The sequence below is a fragment of the Etheostoma cragini genome, chromosome 17, assembly GCF_013103735.1.
Source record: "Etheostoma cragini isolate CJK2018 chromosome 17, CSU_Ecrag_1.0, whole genome shotgun sequence".
In the NCBI taxonomy this organism is placed as follows: Eukaryota; Metazoa; Chordata; class Actinopteri; order Perciformes; family Percidae; genus Etheostoma; species Etheostoma cragini.
Window position 1 is genome coordinate 8,164,265 of NC_048423.1, and position 26,547 is coordinate 8,190,811.

General features: G+C 39.4%; 2 protein-coding genes across 2 annotated transcripts in view; one reads left to right on the forward strand and one right to left on the reverse strand.

Annotated features, from left to right (window-relative positions):
- Window positions 1-18,151, reverse strand: part of pgbd5 (piggyBac transposable element derived 5) — a 21,559-nt gene extending 3,408 nt beyond the window's left edge. Inside the window, exons 1-4 of the mRNA XM_034898401.1 lie at window positions 17,356-18,151; window positions 10,415-10,845; window positions 5,789-5,923; window positions 1,775-1,949 (exon numbers count right to left, since the gene is read on the reverse strand). Of these exons, the coding sequence (XP_034754292.1) occupies window positions 1,775-1,949; window positions 5,789-5,923; window positions 10,415-10,845; window positions 17,356-17,728 (1,114 nt within the window). The 5' untranslated portion in view covers window positions 17,729-18,151. The remainder of the gene's footprint in view (window positions 1-1,774; window positions 1,950-5,788; window positions 5,924-10,414; window positions 10,846-17,355) is intronic.
- Window positions 18,152-19,054: 903 nt separating this feature from the next.
- cog2 (component of oligomeric golgi complex 2) lies at window positions 19,055-26,460 on the forward strand. The gene is made up of 18 exons (XM_034898384.1): window positions 19,055-19,307; window positions 19,579-19,740; window positions 20,100-20,165; window positions 20,258-20,338; window positions 20,654-20,757; window positions 21,090-21,198; window positions 21,433-21,612; window positions 21,738-21,862; window positions 22,040-22,166; window positions 22,285-22,424; window positions 22,527-22,588; window positions 22,684-22,835; window positions 22,978-23,163; window positions 23,317-23,389; window positions 23,781-23,923; window positions 24,955-25,094; window positions 25,315-25,498; window positions 25,718-26,460. The coding sequence occupies exons 1-18, from the start codon at window positions 19,251-19,253 to the stop codon at window positions 25,811-25,813; spliced, it is 2,187 nt and encodes a 728-aa protein (XP_034754275.1). The 5' UTR covers window positions 19,055-19,250; the 3' UTR covers window positions 25,814-26,460.
- Window positions 26,461-26,547: the final 87 nt, after the last annotated feature.

A 26,547-nucleotide genomic window follows, 5' to 3' on the forward strand; every position in this document is an offset into this window, starting at 1 on the left:
CCCCCCCCATTTCCTTTACATGGATGAGCAACAGTGAAACAATCATGTGGATCATTACTTCTAACTGTGTAGTACAGTACACGTGTGTGTGTGTGTGTGTGTGTGTGTGTGTTCACAGTAAGTGCTGCAGAGGTAATTAACTCTGCTAATTAATCCAGCATGATATTTTGGAAAGAAAAGTTCCTGACAATAACTTCACAAGCTCAGAACTGAGCTTTTCCGGCTGGATGCCTCATGGCAGAGTTACCCAATTAGGATGAGAAAATATTGATTTTTATCTCCGGACTTGATTTTTTCTTTACTTAGCATACTGTGGCTCTGCCTGGCTGGATTTAAAATTGCTCTTCTGTTATTATTTTGTGAAAGAGCATTTGTGATTACGGTAATGTAAAAACCTTTCAATTTCCATGTCGTGCTGATGATATCGTCAAAGGGGCCTGATCCGTTTTGCAGAATATTTGTTCTCTGCCTTCACTGATTTGCTCGTTTTTAGCTTTTTATGGCAGGATGACATTGTTTCACAGTTGCTATTATTATAAAAGAAGAAAGAAGGTCAGAAAATAGTTTTCAAATGTGACTCACTATAATAACAACAGGTTTCTGCTTTCATAATAAATTATGCCTTTGGTATAATGAGCATGAGAATCAGAGCTCTGTGAAAATCTGCTTCAAAAACAGATGATCAGCATAAGCAATTTCCTCCAAAACTATTTTCTGCAGATCTTTGGCAACATCTTCTGATAAAATACCCAATATATAGAATGTAAGCTATTAACAGTAGCTTGTTTGGATTCAGAAGTTCTAGTTGTCAGGTGTTACAGAAAGTGGTGTTTCTTTTAAGTGTCCACCAAAGTGTTCACTTTACCTATTGATTTCTTGAGCTGTGACAAGACTAATCACTCCCCGCTGAATCCTCCATGATGAATTGTGCACGTGAGAAGAAAATTAACTATCTATTGCAGTGCATCCCGGGGCTGTTATGGTCGATGTTGGTTGAACAGAAAAGAAACATCCATCTTAACTAACTAACTAAGTATCTATTTAGTCATTAAAGTGCAGAAGAAAACAAATTGGGATGTAATTCCACTTCATTCCAGTGCAATCTTCCAGTCATGAATGTAAATATTTGGAAACCTGACAGTACAAGGCAACTTTGTGCATTAGTATACAATCACACTTGATTCTACAGCAATCTCAAGACATTGATGTGTGGCAGGCAGATATTTCACACCAGTGGCAAATGTTGTTTTTAAAAATACATGTAGACAACATAGCCATTCTTTGCAACATCAAGCTTTTTTCTTTGAGACATTTCTATATTGTTTTAGAAACAAGTAGGACTTACATGAGTACAAACAGTCTATATGACAGAGGCTTGTGGGTTACATATTCCCTATGTGGCTGTAATGGTTTCACTTGGGGTGTAGGGACAGATGAAGAAAATAAAATGAGTCATTGTAGCTGCATACTGTAGTGCTGCCAAGTCTTATTTGAAGGTGAAATGCAACAGACTGTCTACCTTTCTGTGCTGTTAAACCTGAAGACGCATTTGTTACAACATGACTAAAAACAAATGAAAAATGCAAAAAGGAAGGAAGATGAGATGAGGAAAGAGACTAAAGTCTGTAGCAGAAAAGGAAGAGCACGAGAGATGACAGAGGAGAAGCAGGAAGACAGAAAAGGATAAGTTTTTATTTACTGTGTTATAGGTAGCATGAGAGAGACAGACTATTGCAATAGATAGTATATCCGCTGTTGCAAGTTGTTTGTGTACCTTGTTTGCTGAATTCAGTGAAGAGGCTTAGGCTTGTGATGGACGGCCCAGTGAAGATGATGCTGTTCTTGCCGGAGATGTTTTGGCAGAGCTGCTTGGCCACAAGACTATGGAGCTGAGGTTTGTTCTTCAAGGTGGCCAGAGCGTCGGTGCCCTCCTTCAGATGGACTGAGATCTGCAGCATGGGCAGAAAGACACAAGACAAATATATAAAACAGGTAAAGAACCAGCTAACTGTGTCACGTTTAAGCACCACTTTATTGTCCTCTAGGTTAGAAAATCCTGCAGCTACTATATAAGTCTTAACTCTTTACAAGGCTACAATTCAAATTGACAACATTTTGTAATGGAACAGCAAGTTGAAAATGTAATTTTTCTTAAGGTTTTACCAGTTGAGGCTACATGTTTTTCATTAGGTGGCTCAAGAGAAAAGGCCATATGCTGTAGTTGCTGAAATCAACATCCATATGTTTGGGAGATTTCATAGTAATATACCAATAACATTTATGGGAAATTAGAGGTGGGAGAAAAGATCAGTACAGTATATATCCCGATATTTCCGTGGCAATACTGTATTGATACACAGACCTCCAAGTATTGATCTTTTATTATATATGTGTTATTCAGTTTGTCTGCTTGACACCTTTTGTAGCAATAAAATTAAAGTGACATGAACAAACGGAGAAATGTATCTTTTTAGAAATTTGAAATTGAGAAAAATTTGAAGTTGGAAAAAAGGTAATTAATTGCACTATATTGCAAAATCTTGCAATACATAATATTATCGTATTGTGACATAAGCATTGCGATGAGATTGTATTGTGAGGCCTCTGGTGAATCCCCCTATGGGAAATATGCCATCTTAAAATATACCAGCAGTGACCATAAGCTGCAACAGCCCTGGTTAAATTCAGAAAGGGACCTTTGATGCATGACATTCCCCCTTTCTTTCTTTCCCCTCTTTTCCTGTCATCTCTCTATTCTTAATGCTCTCATTAAAGGAATAAAATGGCCCTTCATAAATATAGTAAAAATCACATTTGGGCCTTATGTTCGTGCAAGAAGAAAGCTCATAAAGTGTTAAAAATGAAAAGAAGTCATCCTCTGGAGAAAATACATGTGCTGAGTAGATTTCATTGCAATCTGCCAAATAAGTTTTTTTAAATTTTAATTTAGGCCCAAACCTTTGAAAATGTCACAGAGTATCTGTAATCTCCAATTGGCAGGAATGTTTTAGGAGTGCCCACTGGGACTGTGAATATGAATATTTCATGACAATCTGGCCAGTTGTTGTTGAGATATGGTGCTCTGGATCAAGGTGGACTGAGTCGTGCTTCTTAGCTCAACACAGTGGTACACAATGCCCTTAAAGATTCAAGTCTCAAAAGAAATATGAAGAAGCCTCCAAAGAAATAGCCCACTGTCCTTCTTGCACTTATATTCCTGCTGTTGTTCACGAGCTGAACGGCATTAGCCTGATCAGCCAGCATCTATGGCAGGCCTTTAGCTATTACGCTAAGTGGTCAGTCCATGCATCTGTGTGTTTGTGTATCCCTGTGTAGTGCACTGGCTAATGGAATCTCATTGATTCACTCCATTAACTTGTTTTATTTCTTAGATTTTTTTTCTCTCTCCCTCAACACAATTCATTTAAAGAGAGAAGATCTCAGTGCAGACACACATCAGCAGACTGGTAAAGACTGAGCGACTGCCAAATGGCCACAGTCAGTGTCAATGCTAATGCTTATTTGTTAAATGGATGAGATATAGCTTTTAAATGATAGAGTATGCGATGCTTCTTACACACAACTCGTTTTACACCGGAGAGTTGGGATTACAAGAACAGAATTTTAATAAATGTATTCAATATAAACAAATGACAACAAAAGCAGAAAAAAGGCAAATTAAAAATCTGTTGGTTGTTGGTCCTCTCTTCTGTACATCCAGGATAAAGATGGAAATATTTCCCCTGCAGCATACTGCAGAACCATCTATTTATGGTTCTCTGCAGTTAAAAATGTCTTCTTTTTTTCTTTTTTTTTTTTACAATGTTGTACTTTTATTTTGCTGTATTCCCTTCCCAATTTCTCTAAAAGCCTAGTTAAGTTTGTCATTCTCAAACCTGTAAAAAAATAATATATAGCATGCTTTATTGGCATTCTTTGTTTATTCTATTTCTGTCATATGCCAGTATCATACTGTATACTGTACTGGACTGAAATGGGTGTTACTGTTAAAAAATGAAAGATTAAAAGATCCTTCCCGTTGCGCCTCCAATACACCTGATGCAGGACACAATCCACAGTCCTCATTCCGCTTAAACTTAAACCTTTAGTTAAAATTAGGCTTCAGCAGTCGGACACTAGACTAGATAAGATTAAACTGTTTAAAGTTACAACCCTTCAAGTACAAAAATCTCATTCCACATAGAAACTGAAACAGGGATTTCTGTTATAGAAAGACTCTAAAAGATAACCACTTGCATTGACTAACTCAACACTGCTGAAACCTCATAATAGCTTCAGATACACTTTTAAACGTACTGTTTTTTGCCCAGACAAACAACTGTGTATTTTTCCCCCCATTACTTTACAGACATAAAAATGTGAACTTGGCCTTCAAGGTCAGGGGTAGCCATCTACAAAATGATGTAAAAACTAGTTATGATTATGAAAGGGGTGGTTGACCCAAAAATATATGTTCTCACTTGGAACTGGAATTATGTTCAACCAAAGAAACAGTCCCGCTGAAAACAGTGATGTGACCACTCTGAGAAACACTAGGTACACTGTTTCTGGAAAGACATGTTCATTTTTTTATGTATAAACGTTTTATATCTATGACCTTCAATACTTTCAATTCCATTCTATTGGGTTAGAGGTAGAAATCTTAGCGAGATACCTCAAACATGAAGTAAAAAAAACAGGAGTATTTGTCAAAAAAGTCTAGCTGCAGAGGTAGACACCACTTGAGATAAATGCATTATGTCAATGTAATTTATCTTCAATATAGCAGGACGAACGTTTGTGTGTCTGCGCCCGCATGTGTGTGAGTCATGCACAAGATTTATATAGTGATAAAAATTGCTTTAACAACCTGCATCCCGGGGAAAACATTGCTGCTTCCACTTACAGTTTGGCTGGACATTCTGTGTCACAAATACTGGGTAGCAGTAAGGAGGATGCCTCCACTCCTTGTCACCAATTTAACAATACAGAATAAGAATTGTAAACTCTTGCAGCTGTGGGTTGTATTGTTTTCTCCACCGTCCTCTGTAATGGTACGGGTTTGTCAGGTATGCCAGTCCTCCTGCAGTCCATGGCCTCAGTTAAATGGTGATGTTACATAATAAACCGGCGTAGGAGTGGAAGGTTGCAGTAAGGGCAAGGTTGTTAGTGAGCAGCAGAGCAGCCCTGCCTGCATGAGATGTGACAACACAGATCGAATCCTGAGCCAGTAGCTTCTCAAATCCAAACATCAAAAGAAAAACCTTAAAAGACTTTAAAGTGTTCATATTAGGCTAATTTTCAGGCTAGTAATTGTGTAGGTTTTCCCTGAATAAGTTTACATGTTTTAATTTTTAAAAACACCATATTTTTTGTTGTACTGCACTTTGCTATAGAACTACAGAGTGAGCAATCTCACTTCTGTTCAATCTTTGTTGGGACTCACATGTGCAGTACCTAGGTAATGACTACTAGCCATTAAGAAGTAGAGTATGAGGGCGAGCCACGCTAGCAGCTAGGCGAGCATGGCAACGTGTGTTACAAAATGAGGCACATTTGTCACGGAAGTGAAGGCTGGACTACAATAGAGCTGTTTGGAACTGTTCGTGAACAGTGTTTTCGGTTGGAGATGGTAAGTCCCTTTGGGGTGGGCATTTTTTTTTTTTTACTTTCCCGTGCACAAAAAACATGTACAACACGATAAAGGATAGGGAAAAAAGCAAAATATGAGCACATTAAACTATTCTGATTGCCGAGTACACTGTATATGAGTATTGTTTGCTGCTACCTGACAGATGAATCCGGTGGAGGTACACTGTCGAACCCAGAGACTGAACTTCCTCTTCTTCCTCTTCCTCAGCTCTCTTTCTGTACAGGTGGTAATGAACACCGGATCTTCGTCTATCAATGGCTCATGAAGCACCTAGAAACACAAAGGCAAGGTTACTGGTCACATGAGTTTGTCTTGGTGGATTTTTACATAACCGTGTCACGAGTCAAGTACACAATGTGTTCCTGGAAAAGAATAACCGGCCTTTAAAATTGAGATACAAATTCAGAATTCTGTAAAATAAAGAATTCAGAACAATTTACACAAACTGGTTTTGTGTGAGGCATAGTAGCGAGGTTGTGTGTGCCGTAACATTACAACAAAGGGTTGGAGAGAGAAGGCAGCCAATTGGAGATTGTCACAAGTCTTGTATGTGTTTGAGTGTGATACTGTAGAGAGAGAAAACACTATTCTCAGCAGGAACACGCTCTCAACGGTGCAGATCTGTCTCAAAACCCATCAGAAGAAAGTTTTGTTTCTTGTGCTGCTTTGTCCTTCACTTTTGCATTTATACTAGTGCTGTCAAACGATTAAAATATTTAATCGCAATTAATAGATGGATGGATGGATGGATAATTGCATTAATGTCATAGTTAACCAGCAATTAATCACAATTAATTGTACATTTTTATCTATTCTAAATGTCGCTTGATTTCTTTTTGTCCCATTATTATTTCTCAATTTTATGCTCTTATAAATATGGAAAAGTGAATCAGCTTTCTTGAGAAAATGTTTTTTTTTTATTGAAAACAACATTGGCACATAGTCTACTGTAGTGTTCAATTTCACACGTAACATTCTCACTTGGAGCAGTCATTCACAATTGGAGCAAATTACTGTATCTTTCAAACAGTGTAACACTGTCCGTCAATGAAAGGGTGAAAAGTACTTTGACGAGGGGGCGGGGAATTCTCATCAGCTGTGTGCTTGGCCATCAAGTGGTATTTCAGACTGGACGTGCTGTGATGATAGCTCAGTTCACCATGACAAAACACACAGATCACTTTGGTCTTTAACTTTTAAAAAGTAAACTTTCCATCCAGAATCTCTTTTGCTTCCATTTCGGATTTGCGTTAACGCTGTTAATAACTTGTTTAACTGACAGCACTAATTTATACATTATCCCCTTTAGTATTTTTTAGTTTTTTCAGTTTGTCTGTCTGTCTACATCTTTCTATCTATAACAACTAAAAAACAATATAAACAAAGTGAAGACCAAACCAACATTTTTATTAAATAGGCATGACTGCAACTTTTTCCAAAGTGGTAAAATAAAGAAAAAAATAATTTTGCAAACTCCATGTGTCACATAACAATAGATTAGCGTATTGCAAAACATGGTTCAAATTGATTTTAAACAAAAATGTAAACACGGTGGTAAAAAACAAAAATATAATAGAAACACGTTGTTAAATCTTTCTCCGTCTTTAAAACAAGCACTCCAGAGTAAAACCTAAATGACTATTCTACAATCTATTATTTGAAGGTGAGAAAATCAATCTGCAACAATTTAGAGAATAAAGTAATTGTAATTGAAGCAACGATTACAAAAAAGAATTTGTTCCAACTCCTCAAATGTAAAAAACTGCTTTATTTTTTTTCCCATGATAGTAAAATATCTATATGATCTGGACTGTTGATCCCAAAGAAGCCACTGCAGCCACTTTCTGTTGTGGTCATTAATTAAATCAATGAACATAAATGAAGAAAAACATTTAGTTATGTTTAATAAGTAGGGTGAACTCACTAAATAGTCAGGATGGGTCAGATCAGAAACTGAGAATGAATTTCTCAATGGGGATTAAAGTAAAAAACTGGCACCCATTCACAAATTAAAAACTACACAAAACAAACATTATCTAACCCTTTCTTGGACAATTACACAAGCGTGATACACATAAATCTTGGCCAAATATTTCGTAGAGACGCTTTTAACCACACAACAAATATTTGCTTTTCAAATGTCTCTCAGCTCTCCCTTCCTCCGGTGTCTTCCCCATCTCTTCTCCATCATCATTTGACTAAAGCTGAAGTGAGCAGTGTTCAACAGCTCTCTCCTGCTCAGGGACATAAGGCAACAAGTACTTTCCAAGTTAAATATAGAGTTACGGAAAATGAATGAGGCTATTTAGGCTCTGATAGATGACATCACCTGAACCACAATGGCCTTTTTATCTCATCCTGTACCTGCCACATAAACACAGTCACATTTGCACATTGATGCTTCAAGTAAATCATTTGCATGGGTGTCCCTAATCATGTATTGGACAAAGGAGGAAAATCAATATATCCACTTGTTTGCTGTCTTGCAGTCAATGTTCTTTGAAGGCAGCGACAAATGCTCTCAAAGATTTTACACTTGCAAATCAATGCAAAGCAGTGTCAACAGATCATCTCAGCAACTGTAAAACTGCCAGAATGACACAGAAAATGTGAAGCATCGCTGTCAAATGGAGCTGACATAACATGCTAATATTCAGCAACGACTATGTTAGTCACACGTTAGCGTTCATACTCGTGTGCGTGCGCACACACGCGCATGCACACGCGCAAACACACACACACACACACACACACACACAATGAATAATGCAAAGTGGCGGCTGAATCCAGGTCACACAGACTCACAAGTAGAGAAATATCCAGCATTTGAACAAAAATGTTGACGAGAGTTCTCTCCTTTGTTCATTTTTTTGTCAATTAAAAATTATAACTGAACTTATTTGTTGATTACAGTTACGGTTACAGAGCTGCAGAAATTAATACAATTATTTTGACAAGTAAAAAAGTCATAATAGTGATAATAGTATTTGCTGTTGGTACTAAATACTTCAACTTCAACTCATGGTTTTGGAAATTGCAATGGCCATTTTTCCTGACATTTTATAAACCAAAAGATTAATTGATTTCTTGAGAACAGAACTGATAAATTTAAACTCAAATAAGTAAATCGACTTCTGTCCTTCCTTCTGTATCAGCCATTTTAAATGGTCTGATTACTTTTCCATTCTCTATGGAGCAACAGTTTCAGTCTGTGCCACTCACACTATCTGGGCACACTCTCTGCCCTTGGCACAGAAAATCAACAGATAAAACAAACTGGCCTAGATACACATGTACCCCGCTACTGCTAACAGCGCACACTCATGCTGTCTGACAGCCGGTCTGCCCATAGTGTTTCAGTTTAGTCTGTTTTTTTGATGACAGATAGCACCAATGTCAACCCCTTACTTACATTACTTCACAATGAAATAAACTCATCATCAGCATTTACATTTAAACTATTTTGATGGTACAATTGCAAAGCTGAATGAATGTGGATGTGATATGAAGGTTAAGAAGGGTTAAGAGCCGGTATTCCCAAATGCATCACAGCACTGACATCATCTTTCACAATGAAGATGATGCTATAGCACTTATATGGCAAGGAAAAGCCGTTTAATCAATACTTCCCTGAAATTCATTAATTTTTAAGAGGGTGGCAGGGTGGCATCATATCCCACTGGAATATGATTAGCCAACCCGGTGGCCCCCCTCTTAACCAGATCCAGAACATCATTTTTGTTTGTTTTGTTATTAAGGAAGAAAATGTAGCTGTATGAGAAAAGCCCTTGAATGAAGTGGGAGCAACAGTAGTAAGTAAAACATTTAATAAAACACTCTTACTTTAATCAGATTTTTATCAGATTAAAAAAAAGCAATTGCCTCTATCTCTCTTTGCTTAAAAAGAACTCATTTTTGGTTTTATTTTCTTACACTAATAAGGTATAACAAGAACATAATAATACTATAGTTAAGTGCTTATTTTATTTAACAGATGCTACTTCATTCGGGTTCCCTGCCCCTTTAGAAACATTAGTGCTAGAGAAGAAAGTAAAGTAAGAGTTGAATAAACTCCAGCCCACCCAAAATAGAGTAGCAAGCGTGGCGCTCCACTGCCCCAGTTGCATAAGTGTAGCTCTAATGCAAACAGTGCACATGCAAGTTGAAGTGAGTCCTGTGGAGGGGAAGGCTATCAGAAACGACCGCCTTACCCAAATACTTGTATGATACTGTAGATATTTTTCTACAGTTTTCAAACTAAGGAACTATTTAGTCAGCCTGCTTAAAGAGTATATTTCCTTTACATTTTTTTATTTTACAAGGTTAATGGCAAACTCCTTAGCTACTGTATTAAAAGTGAATAAATATACCTTAAAGTGAAAGAGTACCTACACTGCTAAGCAGAAAGTAGTAATTCAACAAACTGCTTACCTATAAACTTAAAATCTCTAAACATTTAGTCTACTGTTTACCAACTCATTTTTAATTGTGAGATCTGTATCTGCTTGATGTCAACTGTGCTGCTAAATAATGAGGAACACTAAAAGACAGTTAAGTTCTGGGTATCTAATAAATGATAAAATAATAAAAATAGCCCTAGACTAGTATGATTATAAAAAGTATAATCAGTGTCTCAGTGAATGGTGACTCAGTATGAGAATAAGATATGTATAAATACAGTATGCAGAATGTGGCTCATATATTTCCAAATACATATAAGATGCTTTAGGAAGACCCAAGCCTGCAGGAGAGTGCACACACCTGTGTCTGTGAAGGTCTGAAGGTGTAGCTGAACGAATGCTGCAGCGAGTCCAGGAAAGGCTGGATCTTGTACAGGCCCTGGTTGCTTCCCTGTGACGGCCGGAAAGCCACAATATGGAAATACTTGAGGATCTTTTCGAAGCGCGCCTGGCTCATCTTCAAGGCGATGCTTCGGTTGCTGAAGAAGCCTGAGCTCCAGATGCTGAGCACTGACTCACAGCGGTGCACACTGGTGGAGGTGACAAAGCCCAGGAAGGCCTTCATCTCCTGGGCTGTGACAGGACACCAGCCTTCGTCTGAGCCGAAGCGTTCCTGGAACTTCTTGGCATACATGTTAGTCTGGGTGACCATGTTTTGGATGCAATTGTCTGGGACGAAGAGCTGGAAGAAGTCCAAAGCTGTGGCTGTGACCGGCATTTTCTGAGCAGGGCCTGCATCAGGACGGGAAGGCAAAAAAAGATTATGACAGAGGAAAACAGACAGATTGACAGATGGGGAGTCCCATATGGGCGAATTCACAGACACAACTGTCACTTAATCCCAGTTTTTAAACGTTGGCACCATGCCTACAATTTGACTGATTGAATGAAAGGTTTCTCTTTTGACACTGGAAGACACCAAAATATTTGGTTTTGTTGAGCTGTCACTGTCAAGGCTGTGTGGGATGCATACTTACCAGAACTTGCTTACATAAACTCCAATGGCATAAGAAGAGAGGACAAAGTAACAGAGAGAACATCCATTAATTAAGGTAGCCTTAAAGTGTATTAAAGGAGGAGAAAAGCTGTATTTTTTTCATAAAGCAGCCACAGAAGTCTTCAGTATGAATGTCACAAGCCCAGGGCAGCAGTTAGATCATTTACACAACATGACAGCCACCACACTGTGTCCATGTGTGGCATTTCAACACTTGCCGAAGGTTTCAGTGTCTCCTTGGTTTAGTGTTACGGCAGGCAAAGAGTCAAAATCATATTTTTATAGTCAGGGAGGGAGCCATGGACAAAAGGTGTCTGCAATCAGTCAGTAAAGCATCAGCTGATAAGAGATGGGGTTGTTTAAATAGCAAGGTTTGATTGTTTTTATGAAACCAAATAATGGATCATCCTACACCTGCTAATTTGAAAACACACATAGACACACACACATTTTTTTATTTTCTTTAATTTAGCTTAAATTTATAAACAGGAAATAATATTACTTGCAAGCAAAAAAATTTGAAACTTTTCTTCCTTTCCTATACAGGTATTTTCCCAATTTATACTGTATATTTTTAATTTATAATTTTACTGAGAGGAAAGTGAAATGTATCTCCAATTTATGTCTCCAAGCCTTTAGGTGGTGCATTGGAACCAAACAATCAATGCACAATGCAGTGACTGGCTCGATGTGTTTGCTCTGGTAAATTAGAAATTTTCTCTAAGATCGCTGGATCTGTGAGAGGGAATTTGGACGTTGAGCAGAACAACTTTAGGTTAAATTGAAAACCACAATCTCATTATCTCTGAACAAGGTTTTCACTCTCTTTTTCTATCCTTTTTTCCACTCCTGAGTAGCTGCAATCACAGTAATGATAGACTCATGCTTCAGTCTTTTAATGTTGAGTTAAATATAACATGTACTGGGCTAAATCTAAATGGTACACTATTTAAGCATCATGTAGAGGACGACGAGAGGGAAAAAAAGAGTAGAGTAGAAGCACGCCTACAAAGCTGATGCATGCAGCCAAGACAGCAGAAGTAGCCAGGCTTGGCTCGACATGTACTCATTTGAAATTCCATTAGACGTGAAAGCTGAAATGTAAAATCCAGCACAACCTTCCACGAGCGAGACACTCACTCAAAACATCAGACATTCAGATGTAAGTTCCATGGAGGCAAAATGACTCACCTCATCTCATCTCATGAGTAAACCATAAATACAACCAGAGGAAGAACTTGTAATTTTTATGGATAGGATCGTTTCAATCTATTTCCTCCATAGACCTTCTTTATACATCCCTGCCAGCTCATCTACAGTCCAGCCTACATCACGCTGATAAAACTGGATCAAGCATTTGCATAATTCTTCTTTCAGACTATAAGTAATGTTTCTCTACAAGACTTTGAAATATCAATTTCCCACATTACATGTTACAAAGCTCCACCTATGTTGCAACTCTAGACAGAAGTAAAATCTCTCATTATTATCAGCTGTTGTAGTATTTTTACCAGCGAGGGACAAACTGCCTCACAGAGCTTTTATAGCCGTGAATTTGAGTATGAGAGATTACCGTGTAGTCGGGGTGGATAAACCCTTCATGTAGAAGCAACATGCTTAAAGCCCAGTTTTTAGCGGGAATTACAGAAGGAGCACATACATTTGTTTTGAAATTAATTTTGAAAACAGAATTGTGTTTAATAGTCATGTAAATTGATCATATTAGTCTAATTGTCTTTTTAATTGTACAGAGAGTACTACTGTATGATGCTTTAAGAGCATCCACTTATCAAAAATGGCTCGACAAACACCTGAAATATTCTGGGGCCGGTTCTTCAAAGGTAAATTGATCGGATTTTGGTTATTGGATCAAAATCTTAAAAATGGGTTCAAAAGGGAAAGAAGGAATCTGAAATCAGATTAGATCACGGAATCCCATCATAGTTTTAATCTGGATCAAACCTATAGTTTGTGTTGTTCAAAACTTGTCAGTAGGATTTGGATAACTTTGATCCCAAAAAACTGGATTATCCTGATCCCAGCAGGGAGTAAGATTTCAAGGTGGATTCCAGGAAAAAAATGTAGTAAAACTTTAAACTTGGTTAAATAATACATTTGTATAATTTTGTGTTTATACTTTTATTTATAATATTTATATATAAATTTATATATTTATATAAATATTAATATATTTATATTTTGCACTTGACTTGTGTATCCGTTGTAACAGTGATAAAGTAGATAAAGTAGACATAGGCTACCAATTAAGCTATTCAGTATTGTAAAGTAAAAATAAAATAAAAATGATCTCATCAGACATAAGCCTGTCAAAAATAATATCTGTTCTCTCTTCCTCAGATGAAAAACCCTGAACATTCCTATTATGTTAACTATTGGACTTTTCTTTTATTTAAAGATGTTTTTTATTTCTTGGGGCTCAGATGAGGGGTCATAAAAAAAATTGAGAATGGAAGTGGATGTTTCATGTTATTTTTGTGTTTTGTCTCAAAATAAGAAACACTTGAAGTGACCCCATGTTGGCTTCTGTTCTTTACATACAGTAGCTGGTAGCCCACATTGTGATATGTTGTCCATTTAAAGCACTGGTAATCCATATTTGGTCATCTTGAAAACCGCGTATCTGGATCAGGGTGAAACCAGTCCAATGTTTCTTTGAAAAAACGGCATAAATGTAAGACGGACTACCTGATCCTGAATAGCAAAAAATGGGATTTCCAAATCCGGATCATTTTGATCCAGATTAAGTGTTTTGAACTGGCCCCTAGTGTTTAGATGATAGATGATGAAGACGACTTATTTAATTTGCATTTATTCTGATTCCTCCAGTATTTTATGGTACAGTACATGTATTGCCTGTAATGACTGAATTATTTTTTACTTTATATAGTATTAGTTATTAATATCATTACAATACAATTTCCCTGTAAGCCAAAAGACTACTATGGAAATAAGATACATTTTTCCTGTGTCATGCATAACATCTTGTTTGTTTTATATACCATGTCAATTTTATTTATCATTTCATTTTGTATTTTTTGTCTCTGTGTATTAGCATTGAATTTGTCTTTTGTTTAGAGTTTCTTCTTTTTGGTTTTGTGAATATTTGGACACCTGTATGTGTCAGACATGCATCTGTGCTTGTCAAACAGCTGGTACATATACTTTACAGTAGACTTCTATATTTCCATTTCAATTTGTGTTTTTTTTTTCACCAAATGGCTATGGAATGGTAAGAGGCAACATCAGACTAGAGGGTCAGGCAGATAAACTGACCTATGGAGACTACCAGTACTCTATCTGACATGCTTAGCAAAGTGAATGAATAAATAGATCTTTAATTCCCTTCAACATCATGTTAAAGGGGTAATCTAAGATGTGGATGTATGCTTCATAATCCTTGGCTTGGTCCTTTGGTACAACTCCTCACACTGAAGGGGAAACAGTCTCTTGCTGACATGAAAATAACACATCATCAAATCATCACCTCTAAACCCGACCTTGGGCAAACCACATTGTTGTGTAAGCAAAGAAAAACTCAGTGTGGTTCCAATTTTCTGCTACTGGTTCAAAACCAAAGAGGTTTGTAACTGTAGACAAACCCAAAACACTTGGAGTTTTTGAGAGTTTGTATAAGGCTGACTCTATGCTTTCTGATGGTGGCTGAGGATTTATGTACGGGGGGCACAGTCTCCAAGGACTGGAGCTGTAACATCAGCCCAGTGTCTGTGTCAGCGCTGTCACAGCTTAACAGTAAGACACACAGACAGACAGAGAAATGGACAGGCAGACACACAGGAAGGCAGGTGAGAAAAGGCAGCCAGACACGGGGGCAGATAGTTAGACAGAGAAATCCAGACATATGTTAAAAAAATAACACTGATGATATTTCAACTGAGTATACCAAGGACCGACTAAGTGGCGTAAGCAGCTTTTCATTCCATGCCAATAAAATTGGTGGAGAAACATATTTATGTAGATGTGATTTTGCTTGGGATGCAATCAATCTTTACTGTTCGGGACAATAAAATTAGAGCACACTCATGGCCACTTGAGGTCTGAAGCGGGATTATGGTCCCTGGCGGTCCTGCTTCCATCCAGGACTCAGGCAGCTCTTAATCATCTCAACCCTGACGCAAGATGGAGGGACCACACCCACACTGGCTGTGGTTGTGCAAACAAACACTAAACTATATCTTTACAAACAGACCAGACTGTCCAAAGCAGGCAGACACACCTGCTGCATCCCAACATAAGGTCAACAGAGCAAGAAACATCAAACAGAGCAGAACTGAATGTGGGAGAACAGAACATCTTGTAACATCAACAAAGAACATATTATGGTACCAAAGTTCAGCTCAGTTCCGTTCAGATTATTTTGGATAAGTGAAATAGGGACCACTCTTTATCTGGGCCTGTCTCACAAAGCAGGATAACTGAAGTTAGCTAGATAAATGGGATGTCTGGAAACCCTTTAAATCTGAAACATTGACAGAAGTAAGCGGAGCTGTTCTGGGTTTTGTTTTGGTGTCCTCCTTAGTAATTCTGGTTTCTGGGACAGGCCAATGCCAAGACCTTAAATTTAGGTGCCATACCAACAGCAGACACAGCAATTTAAGACTTTATCTCAATATTATATTGGGTCTTTTGTTTTGAATTCTGAAGTAATGCATTTTTCTGTTGGCATTAAAGTAGCTTGCAAAACAAATCTTCTTTTCATACAACCAATGCGTTTTACTTTATTTCAAGTGGTTTCTAGGCACTTTATTGACTAGCTTTTATACTTTTTGCTTTATACGTTTTCATACAGAAGGCTCCAATGTGTGTGCATCTGGTATGTGTGAGCAGCTAGGTCCATATCCACTATAGCTATATGTTGGTTCACCTCCAAGGGCACCACAGTGGCTGGATTTGGCGGTGGCTGTGGCTCAGGTGGTAGAGCGCTTGCCTACCAACCGGACGGATGGTGATGCGATCCCTGGCTCTGCAATCCCATGTCAAATTGACCTTGGGCAAGACCCTGAACCCCAAATAGCTCTGTGTATGAATCTGTGTGAACGCTTCCTATACTATGTAAACATGCTTTGAGTAGTTGATAAGACTAGAAAAGCGCTATATAAAAAAAGACCATTTACAACATGTCACAGTAGATAGAGGAGGGTATTCCCACCCATCACTGTTGTTTCAGCTGGGGCAGAAGAGATGGGAGAGAAGGACAAATCCAAATGAAGTCTGACAGAAAGCGCTGCATTATAAAACCAAACCCAACTCCCTGATTCAATCTGTACTTAGTGATAGACAAATGGATAAAAAAAAACTGCTTTGAAGAGACAGGAAGAATGACAGCATGGACGTGGTACAGTAAGCTACATGTTGGATAGCAGTGGGTAGTAAACAGAGTAAGATATTACTTTTGGGCATTTATCACAGATAGGATAGACTAATAAAAAGAAAGACAAAGCAGTCTGGGTGCATGGTCCTGTTTAACTGTCACGATTCACACACACACACACACACAAACACACACACACACACACACACACACACACACACACACACACACACACACACACACACACACACACACACACACACACACATACACAATGGGAAATTGTGTTACCAAGATACAAGTTATAAGGACTGTTAATTAATTTGGTCCAGGAGGACAAGGGCCAGCATGTGTGCATTTATGCATGTATTCTGCATAGTACAGCGTGCTGTTTGTAATGTGTATGTGTGAGTAAAACCTGGACATCATGCTGTTTCTCCAAATTAAATAGAATGTCTCCCTCCCCATACCTTGCCACATGAATACACGTACACGCGCGCACACATGCACACACAGGACAGCATGTGTACCACAGCACCAAGGGGTGAAGTATCAAAGGCTTAGCTTGTGCCATTAACCTAACACACCAGTTAACGACGCGGCGTCATGCTTATCTTCTGTCAATCACTCACTAGGACACACACACAAACACCCACACACACACAGACACACGCAGACACAAACACACACACACACACACACACACACACACACACACACACACACACACGTTGTTCCAAAGCAATAGATTTTGTGTGATGTTCTCTGTTTTGGCACCAGAGCCACAGCAATGGCCTGCCTGACCTGCAAAACATGATCGTGGACTACACTATATTTTTGTCTTTCTCACGCCCAATTCTTACCCGTAGCACAAATGACCTTATTCACGTCTCACCATATGTTTCTTTAAACGGCGGCACTGTGACATCCTGCAGAGTCTCCGTCCAGCCCTCCTCCTCTGCCTGACTACGGGACAGAGAGCCCGGGGGACCGGCTCCAATGCTCCCGCCGCCGCCACCTCCTGCTCCCCCGCGTTGCCCGCTGCTCTCCTTACCGCCCCGTTTTTGGTGGTGGTGCTGGTGCTGGTCCTCCTCGCCTACCTCGCCTATGTAGTTGTCAGAGTCGGAGTCTCCGGAGGTGCTGTAGAAGGGATTGTCGCTGCTGTCATCCCCGGACTCGCCGAACACGTCGTCGGATATCTGCAGACTCTCGTACCGGGAGCGGGCCGCTTCCAGGAGAGACAGCGCCTTTCGCCCGCACTCCGCCATCTCTCTCTCTGTAGTGATGCTCTGCTCCCCTTTCTCTTTCTTCCTCCCTCTTTTTCACCCTTCCACTACGGCTAAAACGGCGTGAAAGTAGTCACGATCTTCCAGGAGCAGGGAGGTGTTTGCCTTAATGTGGCCGCTTCACCCTCCCCTACTTTAAGTATAAATTATGATCCTGCCTGCCCTCCAGGCTCGGATGCGGAGCCCGGTGGTCAGAAGCGTGGAGATCCGGCAAGAGTCCGCTTCAAGGGTACTGAAATATTACCGCACCTTCCTCAACCTACAGCGCTGCGCATTGGGGAAAATTATCGATGGTTGTGGCACAGCATCCGGGTTGAGGGACCAGTGATTTCTCTACAAAGAAAGATAATAGAGAGAGTAGTGGCTGCTGCTGCATCACCTGACACGATCACAGCCCTGCCCTGTCATCCAATAAAATGCATTTTCTCATCCAAATGGCTGAGTGGCTGATGGGAGCTGCTGGAGCTAAAATGTTGAACTATATGATGATTAATGGTAAAAATGATCAGAATAAAATGTTGGACACAAAAAAAGAATAACTTAGTAGGATACACCCCCCCAACACACACACACAAACAAACACACACACACGCACACACACACACACACACACACACACACACCAAAATCAATTCAATTAATATCATTAAATAGGCCATTAAACAGGCCTGTATTGTGTCTTTCAGGATTCTACACCCCTTTTTACAAATATTAATTAAAACAACTTTTACAGATTCCTTCCATATTAACAGTAGTAGCTGGCCCACCAAGGTCCATAGCTGCCCAGAGCTTTTGATCCTACAAAAGGCACAAGCTTTCTTAGCAGATGACAGCTGTCGTGGAATTGTCTAGTTGATTGGTTTGTCAACTAAATTTTTCAGAGTCAAGAATTAACTTCCAGTGTCAAATTTTAAACCATCAGGGAGCAAGAAGTCCTTCAAATGCTTAGAAAAATAACAATCTGAACATCTACATTTCAATGATATCTGCACAAACTCAATCTGTTGATTAAAGTAATGTACAATCAAAAGCTGCAGAAGAGCTTTCCAACATCAAGAATGAACATGCAATCTGCACCTTCCATATTGCTTGTCATTTTTTAGGTTTTTACTTTAACCATTTTTTTCCACTGATTAGGCTCAGATACCTTCATTTGGTGGGCAGAGATTACCATTTATTTTGGAGGCCCTAAACAACCCCCTTAACCTTCTGCAGCAGTTACGAGCTAAAATAAAGGATATGTGTTCACAATTTTCTGGTTGGCAGGGTCATTACGGTGCTTGTGCCCTGCAGTGGTGACAACCTTGCCTGGCCACATTACATTTACCTCTACTTGCCTCTAGAGGGCGCCGCAGCATGGCTGTAGTGGTCCTCCTCGTTCTTCTTCCTCGTCGGTGCGCTTGCCATGTTTGCGGAAGCTCGGTGACAGCAGCAGCTAGCTGGACCTGTACTTTGGCCTGACGCTTCTTCATTTGTATGTTGTAGCTGTGTTTTGTAATCCAACATGAATCTACCAAAGGGACCAGATTCTTTGTGCTTCGACAAGGATGTTTTTATGAAGGTAAGAATCCGTTAAATTAGTTAACGCGCTAGCGACAGATTATATGCTGTTAAACTAGCTAGCATTAGCTAGCTAGGCTCCTGTTTCTTAATTCTGTGTGACGTGTTTGTCGTTTTGGTCAGTCAGTTTGTAGTTCAGACGATTTTCTCTCTTAATTTTCGGTTAGTAATACTGGTTGTCATTGTATGCATGGCTGCTGCTATATAAGTTGGTCTGACGGTTTCCCTCTGGTCTGACTGATGTTGCTGTCGGTTGTCTCCCTTTCTTGCAGGATGACTTTGACGTTGACCAGTTTGTGTCGGAGTGTCGGAAGCAGGTCCAGCTGGAGGAGATGAGGGAGGACTTGGAGCTCTATTATAAGCTACTGAAAACGGCCATGGTGGAGCTCATCAACAAGGACTATGCTGACTTTGTTAACCTCTCCACCAACCTGGTCAGTTGTTGTTAATGTGGTTATGCATTTGTGGACTGGACAACCAACAGCCAGTAACAGCTTGTGGTCCACAGGAGACAGGGAGGGCATCTAAAAATCAGTGGTTTATTGAGAATATTCTCTTATAATGTACAAAAAGCAATCTTGACCTTTAATGTAATATGTCTTGATAAAATCATCAAAGTTATCTTCTTGTATGCTCTGGAGCCCGACCTCTGAATCGGCAAGTCCTTGCTTTTTGTTGATAGGACAACATATATATATTGGTATTGTAGTGTAGTTTCAGACTCAAAAGTTCAGTAAAGTTAGGTGTGAGAGTAGACATATTCTAATGTCAGACCTCTGCCCACTCGTTTTAGGTGGGGATGGACAAAGCCCTCAATCAGCTATCTGTGCCATTAGGACAGTTACGAGAAGAGGTTATGGTATGTGTTCCAACTAAGTATGCTGTAAACTCATACATGCTAATTACTACCACAGAGGGTTCATGCATGTTTCTGACTCTTATCTGTTGCAGAGTCTGCGGTCCTGTGTGAGTGAGGTGATTCAGGCAATAGACAACCAGCTAACCAAACAGGAAGATCTGCAGAAAAAAAAGGTTTGACTCTTTGTCTTGTCTGACTTCAATATTTGATCATAGTTAGTATTCATCATTAACTAAATGTTTATCACATTTGTATGATTTGTATGATCACATAAACAATGCTCAGTGACAGTCAAGCATGGCATGTCAATGTCAAATTGTGAACAATAAACAAGCAATACAGACAATTTACAAGTTTTTAAATTTTTTTATAGGAATTCCTAGTTTTCCAATTTTTTATGTAGAGAGAACGTGCATAGAAGACAGATGTCTACTCTGTGGGACGATCTCAATGAATTATCATCTTCCTTTCATCATCCCATCCATTAGGTGTGTGTATTGAGACTGATTCAAGTGGTGAGTTCAGTGGAGAAGATTGAGAAGATCCTCCACTCACAGAGCTCCAAGGAATCCAGCTCTCTGGAAATCAGCAGGTGGGAACCTGACGTGCTGCCTTTACTTGATAGATAACTGAGTCGAATGTGGGCAGTTTGTTTACCAAGTAATGGCAGTTTCAATATTTGCATTTCAACATTCAGCCTAACCAGGGAACACAAACAAAAGACAGATTAGATGAGATAGAGAATATCCTGGTTATACATTTGTTATGCATATCTATGTTTATTTTAAAACTATAGTATGAAAAGCTATATTTGTATTTTGTCATGTTGAGCACACCAGAGGTTCAAATATTTTGAGCTTGATTCTGCAGGGATGTATTGTTCAGCTTTGGTGTCTGACTTCATGTCTGTCTGTATATGTGCAGCCCCTTGTTAGCAGGTCAGATCCTGGAGAGGATTGCTACAGAATTCAACCAGCTGCAGTTCCACGCTGTACAGAGCAAAGGCATGCCCCTACTGGACAAAGTCAGACCTGTAAGTGTTAATGACTCCATCAGTCAGACAGCTTATGAGTAATAATCATTCAGTTAATGAGATTGTCTGTCTGGCTGCTGTCAGTCCATAAGTCCTGTAATTAATTGACAAAGATAATCAGCTTCTGTGCAGTCCTAAATATCTCTCAATATTTAATCCTAGATGCCACATTGATTTTACTTGGAATATACCCTGTTGGAATATTTTCTAAAACTTGTTTGTGTTCCCTTGCAGCGTATCGCAGGGATCACCTCCATGCTGCAGCAATCTCTAGAGGGCGTGCTGATCGAGGGTCTGCAAACATCCAATGTGGACATGGTGCGTCACTGCCTGAGGACGTATGCCACCATAGACAAGACTCGAGATGCTGAGGCCCTGGTAGGACAGGTGCTCGTCAAGCCATACATGGACCAGGTAAACAAATCACACATGTTTTGGTAGACCCTCAGTCCAGGTGAATTGCTGCTTTTTTGACATTAAATAAGACATTAAATGATAACTTTGACAGAATATCCTCTCCTCTTATTACCTTCTTTTAGGTAATAGTAGCAGAGGTGGTAAAGTCCAGTCCGAATGGTCTCCAGTTGATGTACACTAGACTGTTGGAGTTTGTTCCTCATCACTGTAGACTCCTTAGAGAGGTGACTGGAGGAGCCATATCCAGGTATTGATGTTATTATGGAGCCATAATTCATTCAAAGCATGCATAGATCAAGCAACACTTGTCTGCGTTCATCTGTTGGAGCTGTTGCATTTAGCATATTAAACACACGCTATTGATATTTATTCATATTGCATTCATATAATTACCATGCTTTGCTGATGTTTCCTCTCTCCTTAGTGACAAAGCCGACGCTGTTCCAGGTTATGATTTTCTGGTGAACTCTGTGTGGCCAGAGATAATCAAAGGGATAGAGGAGAGGTTGGCCTACCTCTTCAACCCTGGAAACCCTGACATATTCTATGAGGTACAGCCAGATTGACACAGTTGCTGTGTGTTTGTTTTTGCTGTTACTAAAGGTTTTGTGCAGATTGAGTAGTTTCACCTGTGTGTTTTTTCTGTTGACTCTTTATCTTCTTTTCTAGCGTTACAGCGCCAGTATGGAGTTTGTGCGAAGGTTTGAGCGTCAGTGCAGCTCTCAGGCCAGTGTGAAGAGACTAAGAGTACACCCATCATATACCAGCTTCCACAACAAATGGAACCTGCCTGTCTACTTTCAGCTACGGTGCGTATTACCTCAATAGGATCTATGCTCTATACATACTAACAGCCTATTGAGATCACTATGTACAGTACACGTTTTTTTTCCCCCAACTTGTGTTTTTAGGTACAAGGAAATAGCAGGAAGTCTAGAGAACGCCATCAGTGATGGACTAGAGGCAGCACCAGGTAGTATATTAATCTTTATCATGAACGCCAGTGTGTACCTAATACTTTACCTGCATTAACTGTGTATCTGTGTATCTGTGTCTGCTCATGTCCAGCTGGCAGTGCATACCACCTGCAGGTATCTGAGGTGTTGTGGTCCTGCTTAATGAGATGTTGGTCAGATAAAGTCTACCTGTCACCTCTGGCTCATCGCTTCTGGAAGTTAACATTGCAGCTCTATTCACGTTACGCCAAGTTTCTTGACGAGGTACATTTAAATATACCAGAGAGGACTGTAAGGATTTTAATATTTTGTTTAAGAGCAGTAATTCCAACAGAGCAGAATGCAAATGAATAGGCACATTGCTGTTGCTGTCTATCGTTTCTCATCTTGCTTCGTGTCTGTAAAGGTGTTGACAAATAGTCCAACCCCTGAGGTGGCTAAAGAGCAAACCAGGCCTCTGCCGAGCTCGGCCTCCTCCACTTCCAGCCGAACGTCAATGGATGAGGGCGGCAGTGAGAGTGGGAGTCCAGCCTCCCTGTCCACCAAACAGCTGGTCTACATCGCAGCTGACATTCAAAAGCTGCAGGAGCAGGTACACACACACACACACCAAGTAAAAACGTACATGTATTTTCTAGACTTATTGGGGTCTTTTACATCATACAAAGTATCTCTTTTTGAGAATGTCATAATGGTTTTCTACTTTATTGTTGCCACATAGACAGCTTGTTTGTCTTTCTCTTAGATATCAGAGGTGTCAGAGATGGTCAGACAGCGGTTAGAAGCCATCGGATTCAAAAATGTCGCTATTGTAGAGGGTAAGCTACCTACACATTGCATATGGCAGTCATTTAAGATTTTCACTTCCTTTTGCAGTGTTTGATACTCTTTACTCTGCAATGTTTTCTCAGGAAATTAGGAAAGAAATGTGCAGGACATTTTAATAAACTAGTTTATAACAGCTGGATGTTTTTCTGAATTGTAACTGTAATATTAGAATATATTTTTTTAGTAGTAGAATTACTGCACTTTATCTGTTGTGGTCTTATTTTTTGAAAAACATGCCATCCAATCCCTGACAGGCGTTTGAGCATGAGTCACCTAATTTAATCCACATGGCCTTCCTTGCTCACTGTCCCCTGGTTAAGCACCAGGGCTTTAACACTGTGTGTGTACTTTTGCATTTATTAGTGCTCTCTTCTATGTCAGATGCTCTAACAGACTCCAAGGCTTGTCTGTCAAGTAGCATTCCCACTCTGAACACCAGGATGACCCAGCATCTGACTGAACGCAGTTGCCGCTTCCTGAAGAGTGCCTCCGAGGTTCCACGGCTCTACCGCAGGACTAATAAGGTCAGCGAAGCTGCAAGCATGCATGTTTACGCGTTTCTCTTATGTCCTTATATAATATTCTCCCATAACATTACTTGGAGGGAACATTGGGAGCAATGTTTGTTTGATTTAGACAACCTGCAGGGCTAATGCACTTGGAACTCAGTTGTGGCATACCAATTTTTCTTTTTTTACTGATGGAAATACTATAATTAAAGGTCAGAATGTGACGTTTTGAAATGCAATAACTGGCCACATATTAATGAAACTGGAAGTTTAATTCATTATGTATGTATTATACATGAATGGCATTTGATTTTAACATTGTTATTAGCTCTAACACGGAAAACTAATGAACTAAATTATGTTTTTTAATTATAAGGCTGGGCACGGCTTAAAGAGATTTCTTGTTTGTGAAGCACATCATTGAGCTTAAATGTTTATAATTGACCTTGGAAATGGCACTTTTGATAAAATGACTTAGCCCAACTTTCCAGTTGGTTAAACTTGTACTAATAATTTTTCAGTCAAACATCCTCATTCTTTTATTTATTCCTCCACTCACTTAGCATACAGCACAGAGACGCACTGACAACCATTGAACAGGATGTCCTGATCAAGTTTTAATGCCTTAATGTCATTGAGTTTTTAGATTACCTATAATACTACTAATAATAATACTAAATATCTGCTGATACTGAGTCTCATTCTTTATTCATGTATTCCTGCTTAATAGAGCTGCAAAAGTGACTTCACACAATTTCAATATTACTAACATCTGCATGGCACCACACTAAGAAAATGTAGCCCGAAACACAGTTTTTCGATAATAGTTTAATAGACAGGAATATAAGTGGTGGAGCTGTTTTCACAGAAGGTGTTGGTCAGGTTTTCAACCGCCTCTCCCAATCCTCAACATGATCAAAGTGCTTAAAATTCAGACATCCTCAACACAAGCAAAAATTGAAATGTGTATCCTTACTAACAACGTGTTAGTGAAAAAAAATAAAAACCTTGCTGTCCGTAAAACATTTTACTTCCTCCCTGAGCAGGATCTGCCAGTGCGTGCATCCGCCTACATGGACAATGCCTTGCGCCCGTTACATCAGTTACTGACTGACTCAACGGGGCTGGTCACCCCCATTACAGCACAAGAGTGGCTACGAGTTGCACTGTCGGACTGCACACAGAGGTGAGCTAACACACCTGCAAACACAAACAGACCCAGATACAGTACCAGTGTTGAAGAATTACATTTTTTGCCTGTGCCTATGATGTTTACCAAATGTGCTTTTCCTTTTAATATAATTGACAGACTATTTCTTTCCGAAATTTGTTTTTCTTTTATAAATCTTTCCAGGTTTTCCAAGTTTGTGTTTCCTACTTTCATTTTCCACCTTTCTTGTGTCCAGGTACTATGAGACCATATCAGAGGTGCTGAGCTCAGTGAGAAAGATGGAGGAGAGTCTGAAGCGATTAAAACAAGCCAGAAAAGGTGCGAGCACAACTACCACGGCAGGAGCAAACAGTGGACTTTCAGACGACAGCAAGATTCGACTGCAATTGGCACTGGATGTGGAATACCTTGGGGAACAGGTAAGTGGCGTTTGACAAGGGCAGACACGTGTAGAGATATATGTCAACATGTGACAAATAATGCACATTCTTCTTTCAATAAAATAGACTGTGTGTGTGTGTGTTTGTATGTATATGTATATACATACCGTATACTGCTACTATGTTCTGTTAAAAACTTCAGTGTCATCTGAAATGCTATCCTGATTCTCTCTTACACTGTTCTATTGCGTGTCTCAGATCCAGAAGATGGGTCTTCAGCCAAGTGACATCTCCATGTTCTCCACTCTGATGGACCTGGTAAGAGAGGCCCGAGAGCTCGCTGAACACAACTAGTAAAAAGTTGACTCCTTAGTAAGTGAAACCTATTAACATGCTGCTTTGCCTAAAGACTTGTGAATGAATAAAACACATTTGTACCAATCCGGGCCATTGTCATGGTCTGGTAACAGTTGATGACGATCAGACCATGAAGAATGTAACAAGAACTGACACTACTGAAATTCCTTTGTTCAAAAACATCTCCATCTAAGGCAGACTTTAAAGTCACATTGCACAAACATTTCAACAACAGGAACCTGCCAGAGTTGCGTCTGATCAAACTGTTGTTGGATACAGCAGAGAAACTACTGTCTGTAGGTGAGCTTGGATCATTATTGGTTCTGATGTAAATAAATGGACTGCATGGTACTATGTTCCTGAAGTTTTTTACAAAATGATTGATGCTGATGATATGCAGTGCTCTACAGAAAATTATTGCGTTGATCATTATATGTAGGGCTACATTTTACAAGAGTCTCAAATGTAAGTGAAGAGAGAATGTCCAACAAACAATATTCATCTTATTTATGATATTTGGTAAAGGATTCATCTCAAATAAAGAAGTATGTAAGTGTATAACATGTACATTATTTTGTTATAATCAAAGTTGTATAATATAATTCACATAATTAACTTGGGGATACAATAAAGAACTTTGAATATACAGTGTTGATTTTTTCGTGTTGTAATAGGTGCATACATTTTTTTCCCTCAGGACTAACAATAAATGCTACATATCAATGAACCAC

Coding starts and splice junctions, on each gene's coding strand:
- cog2 (XM_034898384.1), top strand. CDS start 19,251: ATGAATCTACCAAAGGGACCAGATTCTTTGTGCTTCGACAAGGATGTT. Junction 20,166..20,257: donor AGTTACGAGAAGAGGTTATG/GTATGTGTTCCA, acceptor TATCTGTTGCAG/AGTCTGCGGTCCTGTGTGAG. Junction 20,758..21,089: donor AGCTCTCTGGAAATCAGCAG/GTGGGAACCTGA, acceptor GTATATGTGCAG/CCCCTTGTTAGCAGGTCAGA.